At 32.8% G+C, this 21,139-nt stretch overlaps 1 protein-coding gene across 2 annotated transcripts in view; it reads left to right on the forward strand.

The window, feature by feature from the left end:
• The first annotated feature begins 894 nt into the window (after positions 1 to 894).
• LOC148628465 (kinesin-like protein KIF2A) overlaps positions 895 to 21,139 on the forward strand; it is a 64,133-nt gene continuing 43,888 nt past the window's right edge. Inside the window, exons 1-7 of one of the 2 annotated variants that reach the window (XM_088587970.1) lie at positions 895 to 1,085; positions 11,107 to 11,201; positions 12,091 to 12,177; positions 13,837 to 13,894; positions 18,194 to 18,319; positions 18,545 to 18,692; positions 20,122 to 20,225. In XM_088587970.1, the coding sequence (XP_088444096.1) occupies positions 1,028 to 1,085; positions 11,107 to 11,201; positions 12,091 to 12,177; positions 13,837 to 13,894; positions 18,194 to 18,319; positions 18,545 to 18,692; positions 20,122 to 20,225 (676 nt within the window). In that variant the 5' untranslated portion in view covers positions 895 to 1,027. The remainder of the gene's footprint in view (positions 1,086 to 11,106; positions 11,202 to 12,090; positions 12,178 to 13,836; positions 13,895 to 18,193; positions 18,320 to 18,544; positions 18,693 to 20,121; positions 20,226 to 21,139) is intronic. The other variant, XM_088587977.1, reaches the window with a different exon arrangement.

The raw sequence follows: 21,139 nt of genomic DNA on the forward strand, positions 1-21,139 counted from the left end.
TTACCTTTAAAGCCAAGTGACAGCGCTCTAATTTTTTTTTTATACAATATGTTTCCTACTCCTTAAGTCACTTTAGCAGATGGTCAACTGACATGATAGCGGGAAATCTGTAGATAGAAATTACAGGAACCAATAGAATTGCAACAGTGCTAGTGCGGTCCAATAAGAATTAAGACTATTTGAAATAAGGCCCGACATTAACCGAAAATGACCGAATTAAGTTCAGTCGTTTTCCTACGGAAACTGATACGAATTCGTGGCCTGGAGATAAATTAAATACTTTTTGTCAAATTGCCCGAAATCAGGTCATAAGAGCGATGAATTAATTGCGCAAAAAAAAAATCCAACGCAACATAACCCCCAACACGCCAAAGAAAATGGCCTGCAGATAGTAGCCTGACGGACGTATTGCTTTTCCGAAAATTTTGGGTTTTTTTACTTTTCCGATTTTTTTTTTTTTTTTTTTTTTTTTGTGAAAATTATATGCAGGTGAGATATATGTATTGGCAATACCAATTTTTATAGAATTTCCATTTATCTTTTCATCAAGATGTTACGAAATGGTTGAATATTACATATACTATAACACATATTACCAATGGCAGCATTTATTAGTACATACAAAGTAAACAACTAATTTTTTTTTATTTTCAATGGTCACATAGAAAAATAAACACTATATAGATACTAAGAAACATTTATTTACTCAATTAATTCAAAATTACGTGCTCTCTACCACTTGTTTAGTAGGACCGTTTTGAAATGTTAAGTCAATGGACCTGTGTGCCTAAGTCTAAGGTACACTCTAAAAATGACCAAAATCCCAAGTCAAAAATAAAATAACCGTGTTAAAATGATACGAGTTACTTTTGGTCCGAAAAGCCAAGCGATTTCAGGAAGTAAACTTAGTGAGTATTGTACGCATGCGTACATGCCTTTCAAATTTTTTAACAGGAGGCTTTAAAACTACTTTATTTAAATGAAAAACTGATAAATTTGTCAGATATTTGTTCAACTGGTAACAGTCATGGATGAAATGGGAAAGCTGAAAGTCGGTGTCAATGTCGACATTCAAAGAACGGACGGTAAACTGCACTTAACCATATGACCTAAATCGGTTGCTAATAAATAACTCCCTAGCATGACTGGGTTTTTCGTCATTTACCATTTAAGCTAAGCATGTTGATTTATGTGCACTGTACAGTAGACTTGTTATAGAAGCGAATGTGACGAACGTATCTATTTGTTTTGTTGGTTTAAATTAAACAGGTTGATGTAACTTGCAAGTTGATGCATCAGCCTGATAGGCCTTCAGGGATTTGATGTTACAGCTAATACTGGAAACTGGGACTGGTCACTCCTAACAAAGTCTATATAATGTACAAAAGTAAATATGGCTCCTGATCTAAAAACTGGGTCAACTTAAAACTTGTGAGATTTATATTTGACTTAAGCATACTGGGGAGATAGAAATTATTCAGGATTTTAGTTACATAAGTTAATTATATTAGGAAGACAATGACCTTGGCTTAAGTGCAAGCGAAGTCTGAAGCAAAAGTATCTGGTTTCCTTTTCAACAAATTTGAAATTTGTGCCTTTTATCATTTTGCCACCTTTTGTTAGGAATTTTTCATCAGTAATAAGTGGGAGACGGCAAAGGGAATTCCAAATATTTGTAAAATAATTGGAAGAACCAGGAATGTCAATAGAAGCCATCAACCAGCAAAAATGGAAGGTTACTTGTTCATCTTTTGACTGCTACTGTATTTTTAAAAATGGGTGAACTCTTACAAACGTTTCATCAGTTTACTTCCTACTTATTATATTTTTCATGCTACTTAAAATACTACTGATATCCCACAGAACTGTTCCAGGTTCAGTGTAAATTGCAGGGTTTTATCAAGATCCAACTTGAAGTAGCTTTTTTTTTTATGTCTTTTAAACTATTATCTAGCCTGCATTTTTACTATTTCTGACGCTTTAATCATACAGTATGTATCCAGATAAAGTGTTTTGCTTAGACAAAAGTTTCTCAGGTGTCAGTATAATTAATTTTAGACAAATTTCTATACATTTATGAGCTGGCTTATAGAATTAACAAACTGATTATGACAAAGTTATGATGGAAATACTGAGGTAGGGTATGTTCACAAAACACTAAAATAAAATAAAAATTTCAAAATTTTCCTGTAAAAATCAGTAATTATTTATTAGTTTTCAGTAATTGCCCCGGGGAAAATTAATGAAATTGGTCTCCTTCTAACTTAAATCTCCTTCTTTCCTTGCTATCAATGCATTAAGGTGTAGTGAAATGCACATATGACTATTCAAATGTATAATAAAGTAAACAAGGGAACCAAGGTTATAGCGGTAATCAAAAGAATGTAATCCAGGGACAAAGACCAGACATGGAAAACAGACATGCACAACAAAGAACATAAAGTAACTAAAATCATACATACAAAGTAACAAAAGCAAATGAGCAACTCGGACTCCAATATAAACTGGAAGCATGGACCAGGTGCACCAGTAGGGTAAGCGTCCTCTGCTTTTCTAGAAACACCCGCCGAGTTGCTCATAAAAAGTCAATTACATGAACATGATTACATAATTTCATTAATTATGTCATGAACACTGACTTTCAAAGATATACAAAGTACTGACACTTTGAGAATTTAAACTTGACAATGTCTGACTTTGATGACTGATGGTTTTTGACTTAGGACAGCAGAAAAGGTGGTGAGGTTGATGTTGATGAGCCAGGCAATAAGTCCTGAGTCACTCACCTTTGGAAATCAAACAAACTTATATGATGATTAATCCATTCAAAGTGCAGATGTCAGTCCACATCTGAAAAGATCCTTGTGCAGAGATAAAGCCTTCTTCATATGGGTATTATGAAAAAACCGACGTTGAATCAAATCAGTTTCATACATGTGTACTGGCAGAAAGGATATAAATTACAATTATCCAACATGCCAGCATGTGACTTGGTATTGAGAGAAAATTAACACATTCCAAAATATGTTGAATAAAAATATACCCTTATATACTCAAGTATAAGTTGATCCCTCCAAAAATTTCAGTCTCAAATTTCTGGAACTTAGTCTTGTCCCGTTTATAAGTCAGACTGATATTTGGCAGTTGCATTGCTAATATTCCTGAATTACAATGAGTATACCTGTTTGTTTTGATAACTACAATAAATGTTGAAATAAGTAATTACAAGCCAGAGTTGTTTTTACAGTAGTAAGTAATTAAATTCTTGACAAGCCATGTAAATTGTTTTACTATAGCCATTTTTTCATTCATTCTAATTTTGGTACAATTAATAACCCAAATTAAAATCATTTATATAGGGAACAACAATGAATAAAACAGGAAGTTCATGATATTCTAACAACTCATTATTGAAGATATTTCAGTAAGTTAAGAGGTTTTATCTGAAGGAAAAAGAAATTAAAAACATATAATTGTCATAACCAACTCAAATATTGATTACTTTTGTCAAATTATGGTACATTATTGGGTCATGTTTCCATTACACCTTTTTTTTGGCTATATAAGCAGACACATGTAAAATGGTGAGTGGGAAATACAGATAAAATCATAGAAGGCCTGTATTTAGCAAAATAAAGACGGTAAACAGTAAATATAATTTGAATGCATTACATTTTAGCTGTAAAACATAGAAGATGAACATTTTAGTTCGTAAGATAGGTCTTGTCTGTAAGTCAGAACCCTTTTCAGCAGTTAAAAATGTATCCCCAAAATCTTACTTAAAGGCTTATATGGTAAAAGCTGTTCCATCTATTTAAGAAGGACACTGCAGGTTATTAATGGTGAATTCAGAAGAAATTGTCATTTAACAAGGGACATAACAATACATGTAGATAAAAGCATTGTGAGATTTAGAGAAATAAACTGCCTTTTGTCAATGAAGAAAGTATTTCATAATTTTGATTTATAAATAAAGGGATAAACTTCATAAAATTTATCAAGACAACCTAATTAATGTGCATAAATGAAAACCGGAAGTAACACCCACTTACCATATATGGAAGTGCTATGTCATTGGTTCTCAATCTCCATTTGGGTGCATTGAAAATGTATACATGGGTGGCTTCTTTTATCTTTACATGGTTCGGTGCCTGGTGACACAGGTGTCGACGCAGGTGTATGACTTCGATAACTGAAATATAATTGCATTTCTTTTGTCTTACGATTTTTGAAATGAAACAATTTACATGAATATTGGACACAATACACAATTTATAATGGGCAACCCTAGGTGAGTTGAAGGGAGTTTATCTGGTACGAACAATACTTTTTATCACTTGGCGTCCTTTGTCATCGTTATTAACAATAGTACTAAAGTCTTCTCCTCTGAAACTTCTTGACCAATTAGAACCAAACTTGGTATGAATGTTGCTAGGGGTATCCTGGATAGAACTGATAAGGGGATTTTCAATCCGTTAAAAAAAAAATGGCCGATGTTACTAAAAATAGAACATAGGGGTCAGACAGTAGTTTTTTTGCACATACATTTGTATCTCTAAAACCGTTAGATTAAGCTAAATTCTGTCATGGGTTTAAAGTGTTCATCATGATGAGATCTATCTGTGGTCAAATTTTGGTTTTAATCTGTTTAGCCATGTTGGAGTCATTGCCCTTTTTCAACTATTTTTGCTATTTTTCATCAATTGGAAACAAACTTGTTATGGATGTTTGTTGATGTATCCTGCATAGAACTGATGTAGGGATTTTTGATCTGTCTAAAAACATGGCCACTGTTACTAAAAACAGAACATAGGGGTCAGACAGTAGTGTTTCGCATATATATCCCAAAACCATTAGGTTTAGCCAAATTCTTTTAATAGCTGAAATGACCCTTTTTATTAGGACTATAAAAGTTGTAGACGACTCCTTGTAAGAGTTATTGCCCTTGAAAGGAGAATTTTTTTTTTTACAGTTTTCAGTCAAGATCTTGAAAACTATGATAGATTAAAAGAAAATTTCAATTGTTGAAATGATGCTAATGGTGAGTCCTACCAAAGATTATGAGTCATAATTGTTGGACAACTTCTTGTTAAATTTATTGCCATTGAAAGGCAAAATTCAACCAATTGAGCGATTCAGGCTTCTGAGAGCCTCTTGTTTTGTAGGTCAGGTAATATATTTAATTTTAGCAAAAAAGATTTAGAACAAGAGGAATCTTCAGCACAAAACCTTTATGGGTTCTCAAATATATTATCAAAAACCAAGAAAAAAATAAATATGTTTGTATTATCCTATAGCTGTACTAGCTTGCAAGGTACTGGTACACTTGACAGGAGTAATGTTACGTAAAAAGGGATCGAGATCAGAACTGTTTGAATGTGAATTTAATTTATTTTATTTAAAAAGTTCAATCGAACATGACAGAACGTAATGAAATATTTCTATGTAATCTTTGAAAAGAAGCGGTGTAGTCTATGGATTCTAGTCTTCACACATGTAACAGTTAAATATTTCTGTCATTGTTTATCATTTTCTTCTTGAAGTTGTTTAAATTGATATGGCTGTATCAATATATTCGCTGGCAAACCAAAACTTTCAATATTTTCACTCTCCATTGTAGAAATCATGTAAAAAGTGTAGAAGCCCCATGCATTTCAACCACTCTATCAATGAATTGAGAACCAATGAAGTAGCACGGTCACGTGACCACATGACTAATTAAAATTTGTATGGCTTGGGTCATTGTCCATTTTGAATCAATTTATCTTCATTTGAACCATGCAAGTGACTACAATGGACATTTTCATGATATATATTAGGTGTAATAAATCAAATAAACCAAAAATTGAAAAAAATATTTTTTTGTGTCATGTAATATGTTGTTCATAGTAACACAGAACAGGTAAAATATTTGTCAATAAGCGGTCTGTCTAAACACTGCAAAGACCGGTCTTAGTGCACAAAGACCATTAAAGTAACACTAACACCCATGAGATAACATTTTTAGCCCACCTGGCCAAGTGAGCTTATGCCATCACTTGGCATCCATCGTCGTGGACGACTTTTAAAAAATCTTCTCCTCTGAAGCTACTGGACTGATGGGTTTTAAACTTGGCATGATTGTTCCTTAGGGTGTTCTGCACAAAATGACCGTTGGGATTTTTGATTTTTGATTTTTGCAAATAACTCAAAAACCGTTGCCTTTAGCAAATTTCTGTCTGAGGTATATTGTTCAGCAGTATGAGATGAACCTATGCCAAAATTTTCAAAACAATTTGTCAACTGATATAGGAGTTACGGCCCTTGAAACAGTTTTTTTTTGCATTTTTCGCATGTGCAACTTTGAAAATCATCTTCTCAAAATGACTGTTGGGATTGTTGATTCATGAAAAAACATGGCCGCCATTACTGAAAATAGAACATAGGGGTCAGATGGCAGTTTTTTGCAAATAACTCAAAAACTGTTGCCTTCAGCAAATTTCTGGCATGAGTAATATTGTTCAGCATAATGAGACAGACCTATGTCAAAATTTGCAATACGATTGGTGAACTGATGTAGTAGTTTTGGCCCCTGAAATTTTTTTTTTTTTTGTATTTTCGCATGTGCAACTTTGAAAATCTTCTTTTCAAAATCCATTGCACAGAATTCAATGAAAGTTGACGTATATGTTCCTTAGGGTATCCCACACAAATTGACTGTTGGGATTGTTGATTCATGAAAAAACATGGCCACCATTACTAAAAATAGGACATAGGGATCAGATGGCAGTTTTTTGCAACTAACTCAAAAACCGTTGCCTTAGCAAATTTCTGGCATGGATTAAATTGTTAAGCATCATGAGAAGGACCTATGCCGAAATTTTCTAAACCATTCATTGACTAATGTAGGAGTTACGAACCCTGAAACAGTTTTTTTGTTGCTTTTTTTTTTCACATGTACAACTTTGAAAATCTTCTTCTCTAAAACCATTTCAGATCATTGAATGAAAATAAGCATAATAGTTCTTTAGTGTATTGTGCTCAAAATGACTGTTGTGATTTTTAATCCGTGAATAGATATGGCTGCCTATACTAAAAATGGAACTTTAGGGGTCATAAGACAGGTTTTGGAAAAAAATTCAAAAATTGTTGCCTTCAGCAAAATTCTGGTTCAGGTCATGGAAATGCTATGAAAAGCAATTCTTGCATTTGACAATTTAGTTGATTTTAACTTAGCCTGTCTCATTCCTCAAGTTTTTCAAATAAGCAAATGGTTAACCAGATGAGCGATTCAGACTCTCTTGAGCCTCTAGTTCTGAAGTATTACCATTGGAATGGTAATTAAAAAATACATAAAATACACTAAATTTAGTGTATAAACAGGCATTTAGTCGTTAGATTCGTAGTCTTTCGTGCGAATATTTCCGGCATGTGCCGAAAATCCTTTGTGTAACAGACCTTGACTGAATAAACATTGCCAGTGTTAACAGTTTAGAATTATTTTAAGGGTGGAATTTATGAGTGATTAGAGTGTTTAAAATATAATGTTAATTGAATAAGTGGAAGGGGCTTAAATGAAAGTAATTATATTAGATAGATTAATTAAACAATATTTATTTAATTGAGCTTAAATGATGTTTTTTTTTGTTGTTTTTTTTTTTTTTGTTTTAATTGCAATTTTTGTTCTTGTTTTTAGGAAAAATCTTACTGCCAATTTTGAAAAGCCTTTAAAAGAAATGAATAAATAAACAATATTAAGTCATACAGTTTTGAATAGTGAAACAATAATTATTACATTAATAACATTTATGGCAATGATTGTTAAGGCAACTTGAAAATCTTTTCTTTGTTGTATTTGCACGAGGTTTTTTTAACAGTGATTTGGTTTTTTATGTCTGTGATATGTTGGCACTACACGTTTTCCTACATTTTGACTGAACAGCATTTGAAGAATTCTTTTTATCTAGTAAAAGTCTCTGATACAGAATTTCTTTCTCCTCGGAAGATTTTGAAAACAAGCTCTGATACGTAACAGCATATGCCTTAAAAGAACCAAATAGTTCATAGTTTCCTGTTTCAACCAAGGACTCTTACAGTGTCATGTAGTGCAGATCGTACAAGTGATGGAATTAATCATTGGACGAACTGGGAACAGATGAAATAAAACATCTTACAGTACGAACAATTTACGAATCCAGAACTAAGATTCATGCGTACCATTTAATGGAAAATATAAAAAGGAAAATATCGGAAAAAAATCTTGTCCGTTTTGTATGTTCCTGATAACATTAATTATGGATGTTAGAATGAAACAGAATTAATTATAAAATTTGAAGTTGCATAAAGCTACTAAAAAAATTAAAATTATATGAAATAAATCTTATTCAACAAAAAGTAACATATAAAAAAAAAATGACTTAAAGATTTTTTCTCCCTACTCTCAAATTTTAAGGACACATAAAACTTATACTTCACTTACATTTTGGAACGTATATATGTATTTTCTTCACGTAGTACGCGGAATACCAAATTAAATAATCATATGTCTATTTTAACTTTTTTTAATATCAAATTAAATTGATAATAATGTAAAAATAAAAAAAATCAATACTACTTTCTAATTTCAAATTAGGTGAAAACTTATTTGTAAATGACTAAAAGACAAGTCTTGACAAACAGGTTTGTAACTAAACGAAAACCAAGGTCGCCACCTTGCCATTTTCAAAGTAGAACTAACAGAACTATGATGCGTGTATACCAAACTTTGTAAAAGACATCGTTTCCATTTTGTTGGCATTTTATATGCATTTACTTTTATTGCTGAAACTGAGTAAATTTTGAAAGGCATTACTAAGTTGGTAAAACATTTTCCATGCATTGTAATTTTAACTTCAAATAATAAACTGTTTACATATATACAAAAATTTCATTTCAAGTATATTAACCAACATCAGAGGATGTGTCAGTGACGGATCTAAATTTTGTAGAACTATCAGTGTAAACAATTGCATGTTGCACATGTTTGTTTATTCGAAATATCAGTTACCTCCTTTATAATTTCAATATTTTAAAAATTTTCTATATCTTCAACAGTAAAGGACTTTTTCCATAATTTGTAATTGCAATAGTTATAGGAAATAAAATTCCTTCTACTTACATAAGATTTTGATATTTCATTTGAGCAATATCGAATATTTGTAACATTTCATGCAACATTTCACCTCAGAGTATGTCATAAATGCAAAGAATAAGTTGCCCTTATCATTAAAAGTTATTAACCGTCCATGCAAGACCCGACAGGGTAGTTAAGGACGTTAAAAACCCCTTTGTAAGTTAAGGTTAATAAGCTGTCTCACTGCAAGAAAGTTAACGAATTTAAATATCACTACAATTTTTTCACATTGAAATTGAATTCATAAGTCTTTTATAGAGGAACTTAAGGCTTCAGTAATACATTGTCAGCTTATTCACCTCTATATATATGTGTTATATAAGATGTATCTGTTTTTAAAAGCACTTGGTCATCTGCGAAAGGTCTTTCAATACAATAAGGGTGTCATGCATATATTAATCATGCAGTCAAATTTACTCAGTTTGCAAATAATGATGCAACCTTCATTTTCAAAAGTTGGCAGATAAGCAATAAGAATACAAATTACTGACTTAATACAAACATACAAAATCAACATCCCTTCTTTGTTGAAAAAAAAAACATGCTACGCGCTAAAGTGCCCTCCTCCCTCCACCCCTCAATTTTCAAATCCTAGCTAGAACACTGGTCACAATGTATATACAACTTCCTAGTCAAAGGTCAAGGTAAAAAATATCACTAAAAAATCTTAGAATAAAATCGCACATAACGAGACTATGTAATAACTTCAAATGATTCTTCATATCAGCTTGTTTACCACCTGTTATTGACAGTGGGGCCCACAGAGATGATTCCCATCTCATTGATATCTATTTTTTTTTTTTTTTATGCCCCCGCAATGATAAGTTGGGGGGCATATTGTTTTACCCCTGTCCATCCGTCCGTAATTCTGTCCGTCTCATAAGTTTTCTGCACTTTATTTGTAAACCCTTGAAGATATTGAACTGATTTTTTGTATGTGAGTCTGTCATGATTAGTTACAGAATTAGTTAAAGTTTCGTTCCACTAAGCTGAGTTTTACCAAAAATATGGGCCTTGGACTTTAAAAATTTCATGGAAATAACAGTTTTCCGCACTTTTATTGTAAACCCTTGAAGATATTGAACTGCTTTTTGGTATGTGAGTCTGTCATGATTAGTTACAAATCGAGTATAAATTTCATTCTTCTACGCTGAGTTTTACCAAAATAATGGGTCCTGCACTTTAAAAATTGTATTGAAATAATAGTTTTTCGCTTCTTTTCGTACATGCTTGAAGATATTTGACTGGTTTTTAGTATGCGAGTCTGTCATGATTAGTTACAGATTGAGTTTAAGTTTCGTTCAGCTGTGCTGAGTTTTACTCAAAACCACATGCAGGGGCATGTGTCTCGCAGACACAATAACACATCTGACAAAGTGCTTTTTACAATTATGAGGTATGATATAGCTGTATGAAGGTTAAATGCGGGGACGTCACTTTATCTAGTTTTTTTTTTAATTTGGACTCTCTTAAATCGACAAATAATGACCATATTAATTGTGCAATAGAAATTTGAAAGATTCTGGTCTTGTCGGATATTCAAATAAGATTTGTCTTTATTGTCTTTGTTGTTTGATATTTCCCCATGCAAATATCCCCATCCCCCCATACAATCTCCATTGCGTATTTCTTATCAAATATTTTCATTATCGAATTAAATTTTATATTTTTAAATTCTTAAACAGTTTAGCTGTTATTTTTAATTAAATATACATGTAATATATTTCTTTATATCAATAATGGATTTAAACCTGATTACCCCATTCTCCCCATACCCCATCCCCCATATACCATAGAATGGGATGCTTTCCCCATACAAGTACACTATCTATTTTGGCACACATACAATGTACATATGTACTCCATTAATTGTTTACACATTCTTCATTATACATTTAACATGTACATGCATATTAAGATTACATCTTGCATTAATGTTTTGCTCCAAACTTTAGGGAGGATTCATTCAGCCGTAATCAGTGGTGTAAATGCTGAATCAAAGAGTGTTACCGTTGAATGGTTCGAAAAAGGAGAAACAAAAGGCAAAGAGGTACAAATTTATGTACAACATAATTAAATGCAAACGTTGAATCACAAGGCTACAGTCTGAGTTTAACATTACCACAGTTCCACTAGTGCTCAGGACAGTAAATCATAATCAGAACTTTAGTCTTAAACATCAGAATCTGATTGTGATGACTAAGTTGTGTAAGAATCTTAACCATATTTGTTGCATCAGTATAGCATTTGAATTTTGTATAGTGTCAAGGTCAAAAGGGGGCTAACTAATTTCCTGGGTTTTACTTAATCTTAGTGTGACCAAATATTGTGATATACTGACGAACTCATTCAAATTATACAAAAGTAGTCTTAATAGATATCTTTGCATATCAAGACAAGTATGGTGTTAAAATAATATTATTTGCCATAGTATACTCACACAATGGTAAATTCAAATTAGCAATTATATACATTTATACATATATGCATGTATCTAAAAATTTGGTGATGACTGTTTCTCACCACACCAGTGTTCTTCCCAGGCCATTATAGCGCTGTACTTTGCAGCACTATGATTTCTTATTACTGTGCTATCAGTAATTCATTTTAGTTAGAATGCACTTTGAGCACTGTGCTATTCTTTTGGAGGAAGGCCATAAGAGCTGTGCTATGCCAGGATGCACTGTGCTACTTAAGAATAATGGGGAGAACATTGCTGACACATTTTTTAATGCCGCTTTATATTTGGTATGCAACTTCAATTGCAAGTTCCATTTTGCATCTGGCTTACCTCTTACCCATGTGCCTGCCTAAAAATTACATATACATGTATAGCCTTTTCAATCACATAAATCGATGTAAACTTTAGGTCAACATTTTGAAGTATGTCTTCATTTCTTTTGAAATAAGCCATTAAAAATATTTATCTTTTTTTATAGATTGAAGTAGAAGCAATTTTTATGTTGAACCCTGACCTGCAATCAGCACCCGCCGCTCCTTCAGGAAGAGAGACAAAATCATCAAAGGTAAGTTTTTATACGGCTGCAAAAAGTTGTAGTGGTATAATGGTATCATCCTGTTGTTGTCTTTGTTATTTCATGACAGGACAATAACTTAAGTACAAGTGTATAGATCTTTATGAAATTGTACCACATGGTGCTATACCACCAAAGCAGTGTTCAAACAAGAAAATTGCACAATATCCCCCTTGACAGTAAAACGGGGTCATTTTCAAATAGAAGGGAGCCAATATGCCAGTTTGATAGGTGGTCATTTATGGATAACAGGAGAGTTTCAACCAATAGATAAGTTATCCTCAGGTTCTTCTCTGCTCTCAGGACAGTGCAGCATCATGGCACTTTGGTGCAGGGTGTATGTACAGTGATGAAGGTTGTGCTCTATTTACATGTGGTGACTGCAATCTGTATGTGTCGTGCTAGTTAAAATCGATATAAACAAGTGCAACATCTACTTCATCTTAACAAGCCCTGACTTGAAGGATTCAAGGGCTTGTACTGTGGCAGGGAATTCAGACAGGTGAATCAATAGTCTGACGCCAGATGAGAAGAATGAACATATGTATATTTCAGTCCTGTAGAATGGTACAATTTAGGTTTTGTGTAGGGATGTTCACCAAGTTGCATTACATCAGCATGAGGTTGGTGGTGGTTCTATGTTGCTGCAGAGTTTGTCATTAAGTCATTTTGTCCAGAAAAAGTTTGACTTTTGCTTCTCCTGTTGTGGTCAAGGCTACTGGTGCTTTAAATAACAAAAATGCCATGCGTGTTGACATGGAACTGAAAAAAATATGGAAATTCAAAGATCAACCTACGTAATACTGTGTGCCCGCAGGGCCCACATGCCACACTTTTTGTGTGTGATATTGAAATATCCATGCCAATGGCCCAAGGATGTGGCCTGGAATGAACACTGTCAAACGAAGCCCTGGATCAATATTGGAGGTTGTGACTTGATCTTTTCAGGAATTAAGGGCCGGAGACAAGCATTTTCATGATGTCTGGACAATAACTTGACTATAAAAGAATGGATCTCCTGTGAAACTGTACTACAAAGTGTCAATCCACAAAGGAAAGGCTTTTTGGGTTTATTGATTCAAACCATTTAGGAATTAGAGGAAAAGAGGTCAAAAACAAGCATTTTCATTATGTCCAGACAATAACTTGATTAATTGTGAATAACTCTTTTTCTTTGGAACATTGCTTTACCATGGCAAGTTACAGATCAAGTACAAATTTAGTTTTGGTCTGCAATTTTATGCTGAGTTATGGCCCGTGGACTAAGAAAATTAATGCAAACTTTTCCACACTTTTTTTATAACAAATTTTGCATGAAATTTGCATTTAGTTCTCTTCAACAGTGATTTCTTTTAGTAGAGGACTTTGTATTGCCATGCAATGCACTCAGAATGCTTGTTTTATTATGATAGATGTGTTGTAGTATTATTTTTTATAAGCTGGTCAATTTTCTTTTCTATAAAAATTTCACATTTTGCGATTTTTGGCACTTTTTCATGAAAAAATGTTGGACTTTCCGTTTTCATACCCTATTGCTTTATGTTTGGTATATTAGCCGATGGGTGTATCATGCACTCATGGCAAAGCTCTTTATTGAGGGAATGTAGTTATGAGATACTTGAATGAACATAAGAAAGTTTTATTTTGCAGGGTAATAAGCCAGATGGTGATGGTCCTTCAGCTAGACAACTTAATGTTGTCAAGAAAAGTAAGTTGTTTTCTAGGTTCTTGCAGGAAGTGATTACAAGATTATCTCACCTTAACCAAAGGTCAATGGGAGTTTATGCTATCACTTTTTGCCTGTCATCATCCTTTTAAATCCGGGTATAAAGGATTGTTTTATTTATCACAACCAACCTTATAAAAGTAATAGCCCTTTTTCTGTCAAATTGATGATTTCCACATTTTTTATGTGACTTCAAAAATTGTTGAATTATGATATGATATTGTTTTTAATACCAAATGGTGTATATCGCAGAAACAATTACCGGTACTGATTTTATGAATATGGGGACGGTGGTACCCATCTCTTATTTGCTACCTCTTATACCATTGGTAGGAATTTAATGAAACTTTCCCAGAATCTTTATTACCAGGTGAGGAATGGTAACAGACTAAAAGTGGTTATTTAAACATTCACAGACCAACCCTGGTTATTTAAAGACTTTTTGAGATTTATTCTATGACAGAGGAGGGTGTTTTTTTTTTGTTTTATGGTATTGTAATGTGCATGAGGTCTCCTTGTTACTGTAAACGTAACATAATCTTAAATACAGGAATGATTCAAGTTCATTCAACATGCTTCAAGCACATCTCCAAAAAACACTACATTTGTTGGGTTCCATGTTCAGAAGAGTCATATTGCATGTGAAAAAACATTACCTTTGAAGAGTATTGACAAGTATGATTTATTATTCAAACGTCAAATATTGATTATAGTATATTTTTAATGAAGTAGCATGACACCGTCTTCAGTGTTTATGAATGACATTATTTTCATTAACTTTCACTACTGGGGTTTGGGGATGGCATTTCATAAGTTTTCAACCTAGGTTTAAGTTATATTTTTATAAATTTGATATTGTTTAATGTAAATGTTGACTCCTAGAATGATAACAGTTTCGATATTTATTTCAACATTTCAAACCTATTTATGTTTGGGACCATGGACTATTTGTAGTGACATATTTCACCACTTCACATAGCAACAGCATCAATGGAAACACTAGCCAATTAATTTGAGTTTTATAGAAAAAGAACAAGTTCATGGAAGAGAACCACAGGGATCTTTACACAATTATGAAATAACATTAGGGACATATTATGAGCCAAGGTTCTTTTGTTTGCTTACATGTAATCATTATCATGAGCCTGTGTATGAATAATTTCGAAGGTATAAATATGGAGCAAGTTCGCAAGAACATGGTAGATTGCATTTGGCTGCAGTGCTGTCAACATCATTTGAAATATAAGGAAACAGCCATGGGAAGGACTTACTGCTGCAAGAACCATCATTAATGGAATCACCCACCACACCGATATTGTCGTTTGATGTTTATTGCATTTTACAATATCATACGATATTTTCCGCCAATATAGGAGCACCACTGGAGGAATTTAATGGGAACCTGACTTTGAAGTGAGTGAAATGCAAGCATTATTTATGGTGGATAAGAAATATGAAGGGACTTTAGGATGCATGGTTAATATTTTTAAGGATCGTTTGATGTGGAAAAGGAACTAGGAACTATTAACTTTAGTTGGTGAATACTAGTGTGAGTGCTGTTCAAGAGCTATTAGTAAATTACAGTTGGACTAGGATGAGGCAACATAACAAGGCACACAAGGCGTACATTTTATTAAAGACACAGAAACTGCTATCACTAGGGGTTAATATCGTTATATATCCTGGTGAATAGAAAATGCATTTATTGTAATAAATCTATCGTTCATTTTTAAATGCTTTATTCTACATGCATATCCCAATATAATACACAGAAACGTAAGATTTAAAACTGAGAACTATCTTACCAAACAAACCATTCGCCATATCTGTTACAATAAAATGTGAATTATACATGTTACCCAAAAACTTATTACATATTCTATGGAATAAAAAATGCATGCATCTTCCGAAAGGTAGACATCACTCTACGCTTTACTTAAGCATCTCAGTATAATTTATCAACATCTAAAAGGCTGATCTTGAGTGAAAATTGAATTTATAAAAGAAATTTGCTGCTTTCTTTATAAGAGTAAAATTATGTGCCTCATTAAGAGTTTACATTAAAACTTATTTCCCAATAGAATTTATGGCCTTTGATGATAATAAATTTAGTTATTAATAACAAAACTGCTGAATTGCCTCAAAGGTATTTATGAATGCATTTGCATGCTAACCTTTACAGCAAAGATTTTAAGTTTCCATCTGTACATTCCCATTTAATGTGCTATTTGATCATATATTATTTGATCACAATTAGTCTATGAATTTAAAATAAAAATCCAAAAAGTCTTTTTCTGCACCATGTATTATGTCTCCCCTGTTCATCTGTCTGTCACCCTTTTGTAATTGTAACTCTCCAGAAACTGCAACTCAAATTATCTTGAAACGTTTTAAGTAGTTAGGTTAGGACATGATTTGTAGTTGTGCATATTACCAGGAATTTATGATCCTCTAAATGTTGTGAGCTTAGGAATGGGTGAGACATACGTTTTTTTAACTTTAATTACACTTATTACAATTGTGTATATCCGACTTTGTATGTTACATTTTGACCCAAATCAATTGCAAGGTCAAAAGGTACTTTTTATCAAATGGGGGAGCAGGGCATTAATTTTGTGAGCAATTAAAAGCTTTACTTAGAAGGAAGCATCTTTATGATATGAGTATAAATGTCAAGCCGAAAATGAATTACAAATGTATTATATGAAAAAAAATGGTTTAGGCTTTATATAACTTAAGTCTACATGATTTATTTTAATTAAACTTACAATGACTGCAAAAAACAAGAAGTACTCTTATGAAATTTGAGGTTAATAAGTTCAGAAGTCAGCAGGTTGTTTCATTTTGTATTACTGAAAACATAATTCAAAAAGACTGCAAACCTTTCAGTGATTTTTCTATATATGATTTAGAGCCAATATAAGACTGTTTCCCAATGCCTTGAGCATGATCATTTTCCTTAATGTCTCCAAAAATTACCAGAATCCTGCTATTCATTGATTTTTTTAATTTGACACGTGCAGGCTCTGCTCACCTGATCAGGTGAAAACTTTTTAAAACTCCAAAATTAATTTTTCCCTCACTTCTCATCTTCTGTCAATAAAGATGTAAATTAAGGACTATTAATGCAACCAGCTGTATGATGAAATACAATTGACTTAAAATTTCACAGTTTGTTGTAAATTTTAATAATTTTTTTTCCTAAATTGAAAGGCACAGGCATCTTTTAAAAAATTTGAATAATCACTGCCTTTAATGATACCCCCTGCTAACTGCAAAGTGTGGGGTGGGGGGTATTTAGGTTTCACCCTGCCTGTCTGTCCCAATTTTTTTGTTAGTAGCTTGCAGCATTGTTATGAAACTTCCTAGGATGTAATATAACCATGTTGTGTCAAGATGTGCATACTGTCAGTAAAATATATCTGGATAAAACTTGTAGAAATGACAGATGTTGACCTTATGCCTTTTTCAGCAAAACTTGGTGTCATGGGTTGTCCCCAACTCCTCCTCAGTGACCTGCAGGATTGTTATGAAACTTAATGGGATATTAGATTACCATATTGGGATGTGCACATTGTCTGAATTTGTGTTTGGGCAAAAATTGCAGAAGTGATGGCTGTTTGAACTTAGGCATTTTGCAGCAAAACTTTGTCTGATGCCTTGTCCCCAACTCCTCCTTAACAAATTCCAGGATTGTAATGAAACTCAATTGTGTGTTAGATTATCATATTAGGATGTATATATTGTCAAAGACTTATGTTTGGACAAAAATTGTAGAAATGACGGCTGTTTTAATTAAGCATTTTTTCTACAAAACTTGATCGCATGTCTTGTCCGCAACTCCTCCTCAACAATATGCAGAATTGTTATGAACATAATGGGGTGTTAAATTACCATATTTGGATGTGCATATTAGGAATTTATGTTTAAAGTAAATTTGCAGTCATATTCTGTTATTGTGTTGTCAACAACAAACAAAATAGTACTGATTGTTGTTTGGAGTTGGTTGTTTTAAAAATTGTGTCCGATATGAATTGTGTGTCCACGTTGGTCCCCAAGTGTACCAGGTTCAGCATGCTGCGTGGGTATTAGTCACGTTAGGGGCAATGCCTAGTTGTACTTATCTTATTTACTCTTGCTGAGAGATCTAACCTAAATCTCAGCATTGAAGGAATGAAACAACTATGGAAGCAGTCATACAATAAATCTAAATGAGGACATCATCTAGCCACTCCAGTTCCCAGTACAAAGTATGACTTGTACTTACATTTTTTTTTACAGTTGCTGCACCATCATCTGCCAAGTCAAGACTCAGTTACCAAGCACAGCAACAGCCACCACCTGTATCTAATGGACATCCTGCTATCAAACATGAACCTGATCCTCCGAAACCTCTTGGCGCTGCAGGTAAGGTTATGATGAACACAAAGCTGTCACAATAAATATAAATAAACTAGTAATAAATATAAAAATATTATAAGTGTCCTGCAATGGTGATCAGATATATTAAAAGCACATCAAATGTTGCTTGACGTAAATAGGATTTTTAAAGTTGATTAAATATCTCTTTTCTTCAGTCTTCAGAGTTCTGTGTGTAGTATACATTTGCATGTTGTTTTTTTTTTTTTTCAGCTCGAAGAAAGTCTAACTGTGTAAAGGCTGTTGAAAGTATTCAAAAGAAAAGAGACGAGAGAAGAGCACAACAAGAGGCACTTCGTTTGAAGAATGAACGAGACTATGATATGTCAGATCCTAATTGGGAGTTTTTAGCTATGATAAAGTAAGCATTGGCTAGTCAAGGGGGAGAAGGTGGGAAATTATTATTTTTTTAACATTGGAAAATACTCAGAAATCAATGTAGTTAAAAAAAAAAAACAACATCCGAGCAAGAATGTTATTTAGCATTTTAGTATATCTAAAAGTAAGTTGATGCATTTTTCTGGAGTAAAATTTTGTGGTCCCAGGCCCCAGTGCCACAAAGGTAAAAATATTTAAGTCTGAGAATATTCTTAACTTCCATGGTAACTCCACTCGATTGATGACGTCACAAACAATTTTAAAAGAATTTTCTCAGACTTAACTAATTTTTCAAGTTTTTGGCCCTGTGGCCAGGTTAGAGCACCTGCTTTCTTTTGTAAGTTTCTGGATCCACTGGGCGTGCTCTTACGGTACATGAGTTAAAAATTTCATTAACTGTTGTATCACGGAGCACCAAGGCTGGCCATTTTTGTCTCATAATGACTAAACTGGCCAATCTCTTATAAACTACAGTCTCTATGAATAATTCAATTTTTATGAGACTACAACTTTTATTTTGCCTGTTGTTACAAAGCTAAACTCTTGTAGTGGTCTTGAAAAAAAGTAAAATTCCGTCTTTGAAGTTCTAATCAAGTTGTTCCTTGTCTATAATGTTTATCATGACACATCATAAGTGGGTTTTATGGAGGTTGAAGAAATTTCATGTCTTGGTGTAAAATAGTAAATGTTTTATGCATATAATTTTAATTTCCCAATCACAGAGTATACCATATTTAGGAATAGCAATAAATTTTTGAGGGGTAAAAATTTGTGTTTTTATTTTCACGTCCTTATGTTTAGCATGAATATAGAATATGTACACATTAAGATACTACTTAATAACCATGACAGTGTATTCAGAGCATTTGTAAGACATCTCATTTAAGAAGATTATACTTCACGCAAGAACTAGTGTTTGAGTTGTGTAATACCTTACCTAACTCCACCCTCCACAATATTTCATCTATCTGTTTTGAATGTCCCAATTCATTGTTTATTATTAATTTAGTATTTTTGCTTAAACTCAAAAATATAATTTGGTTCATTTACATGTAGTGTGCATTTAGATATTTATTTATTTTAGTAAGGCGTTTTATTTTGAAATATGTGTATAAGCATGGGACACAGACATTGTTAGTACTTGCCTTTAGGACTGGTGTTTACTGGAGTACCACACAAGGAAAAATTATCAACTTCCACTAAGCCTTTAGCAATAGATTATTTCCTGTGTATTCTTAGTAACAAGATCTATTGCATGCTGCATTTATAATAACTGTAAATTCTACTTGTATGTGACATTTATGCATTTGGCAAAAAAAAAAAAAATGGGCAAAAAAAGATTTCTGAAAGTTGTCACCATAATTCCATCACACATGACCTCTTGTCAGTAATTCTTTATTATTTGATTTCAGGGAATACAGAGCAGGATTAGACTTTCGACCTTTGACCTCTTCAGATCCTATTATAAATCATCAAATATGTGTATGTGTAAGAAAAAGGCCACTGAACAAAAAAGGTAAAACTAAAAATATGACAGTCATTATTCTTTGGTTTTGTTCATATGTAATATTCTACAATAATTTTAATCCCATAGATAGAGAGGCAATCCTTGAAAATAGGATCACAGTTCAGGTTTCATTGAAAATTAAAATTGCATTATCAACTTTACTCAATATTATGTAATATTGTGAAACATTAATTATGAAGGAAAACAGATACAGTCTGTATGTATTGTTTTATATAGATAGTGGTGATTTCAGGAGTTTTTTTTAAGGGAAAAGATTGAAGGATAATTAATTAACAGACTTATTAAACAAAATATTATCACAAGTACTTGAAGCAACAAAAACAATGCTAAAGTCTATATAATGTAAAGATGACATATCAGTAATATTGTCGACAAATATATGATTAATCTTGTTGTGAACAATATGAGATTAAAATACACACACACACACACACACACACACACACACACACACACATGTATATATAATACATTTGGTTTCCTTTGCACTTGTGGTCATATTTTGGTGAATACTCTTTCCAATTAATTATGGTATAATTGTTTTTCTTTAAAAAACTTAAGTTATTGTACCTTTGATTGTAATGGTGTTCTGAATGTCTTTTTTAGCTCACCTGACCATAGGCCAAGTGAGCTATTGCCATCACTTGGCATCCGTTGTCGTTAACAATTCTTCAAACATCTTCTCCTCTGAAACTACTGAATGGATTTGGATGAAACTTAATATTAATGTTTTTTAGTGTATCCTGCACAAAATGATTGTTTCGATTTTTGATATGTCAAAAATAATGGCCACCATTACTAAAAATAGAACATAGGGGTCAGACAGCAGTTTTTTGCATATATATCCAAAACTGTTAGGTTTAACCAAATTTTGACAGGTTAAAAGTGTTCAGAATGATGAG

This window comes from Perna viridis, chromosome 1, assembly GCF_037379345.1.
Source record: "Perna viridis isolate PV_CMFRI_1.1 ecotype Kerala chromosome 1, ASM3737934v1, whole genome shotgun sequence".
In the NCBI taxonomy this organism is placed as follows: Eukaryota; Metazoa; Mollusca; class Bivalvia; order Mytilida; family Mytilidae; genus Perna; species Perna viridis.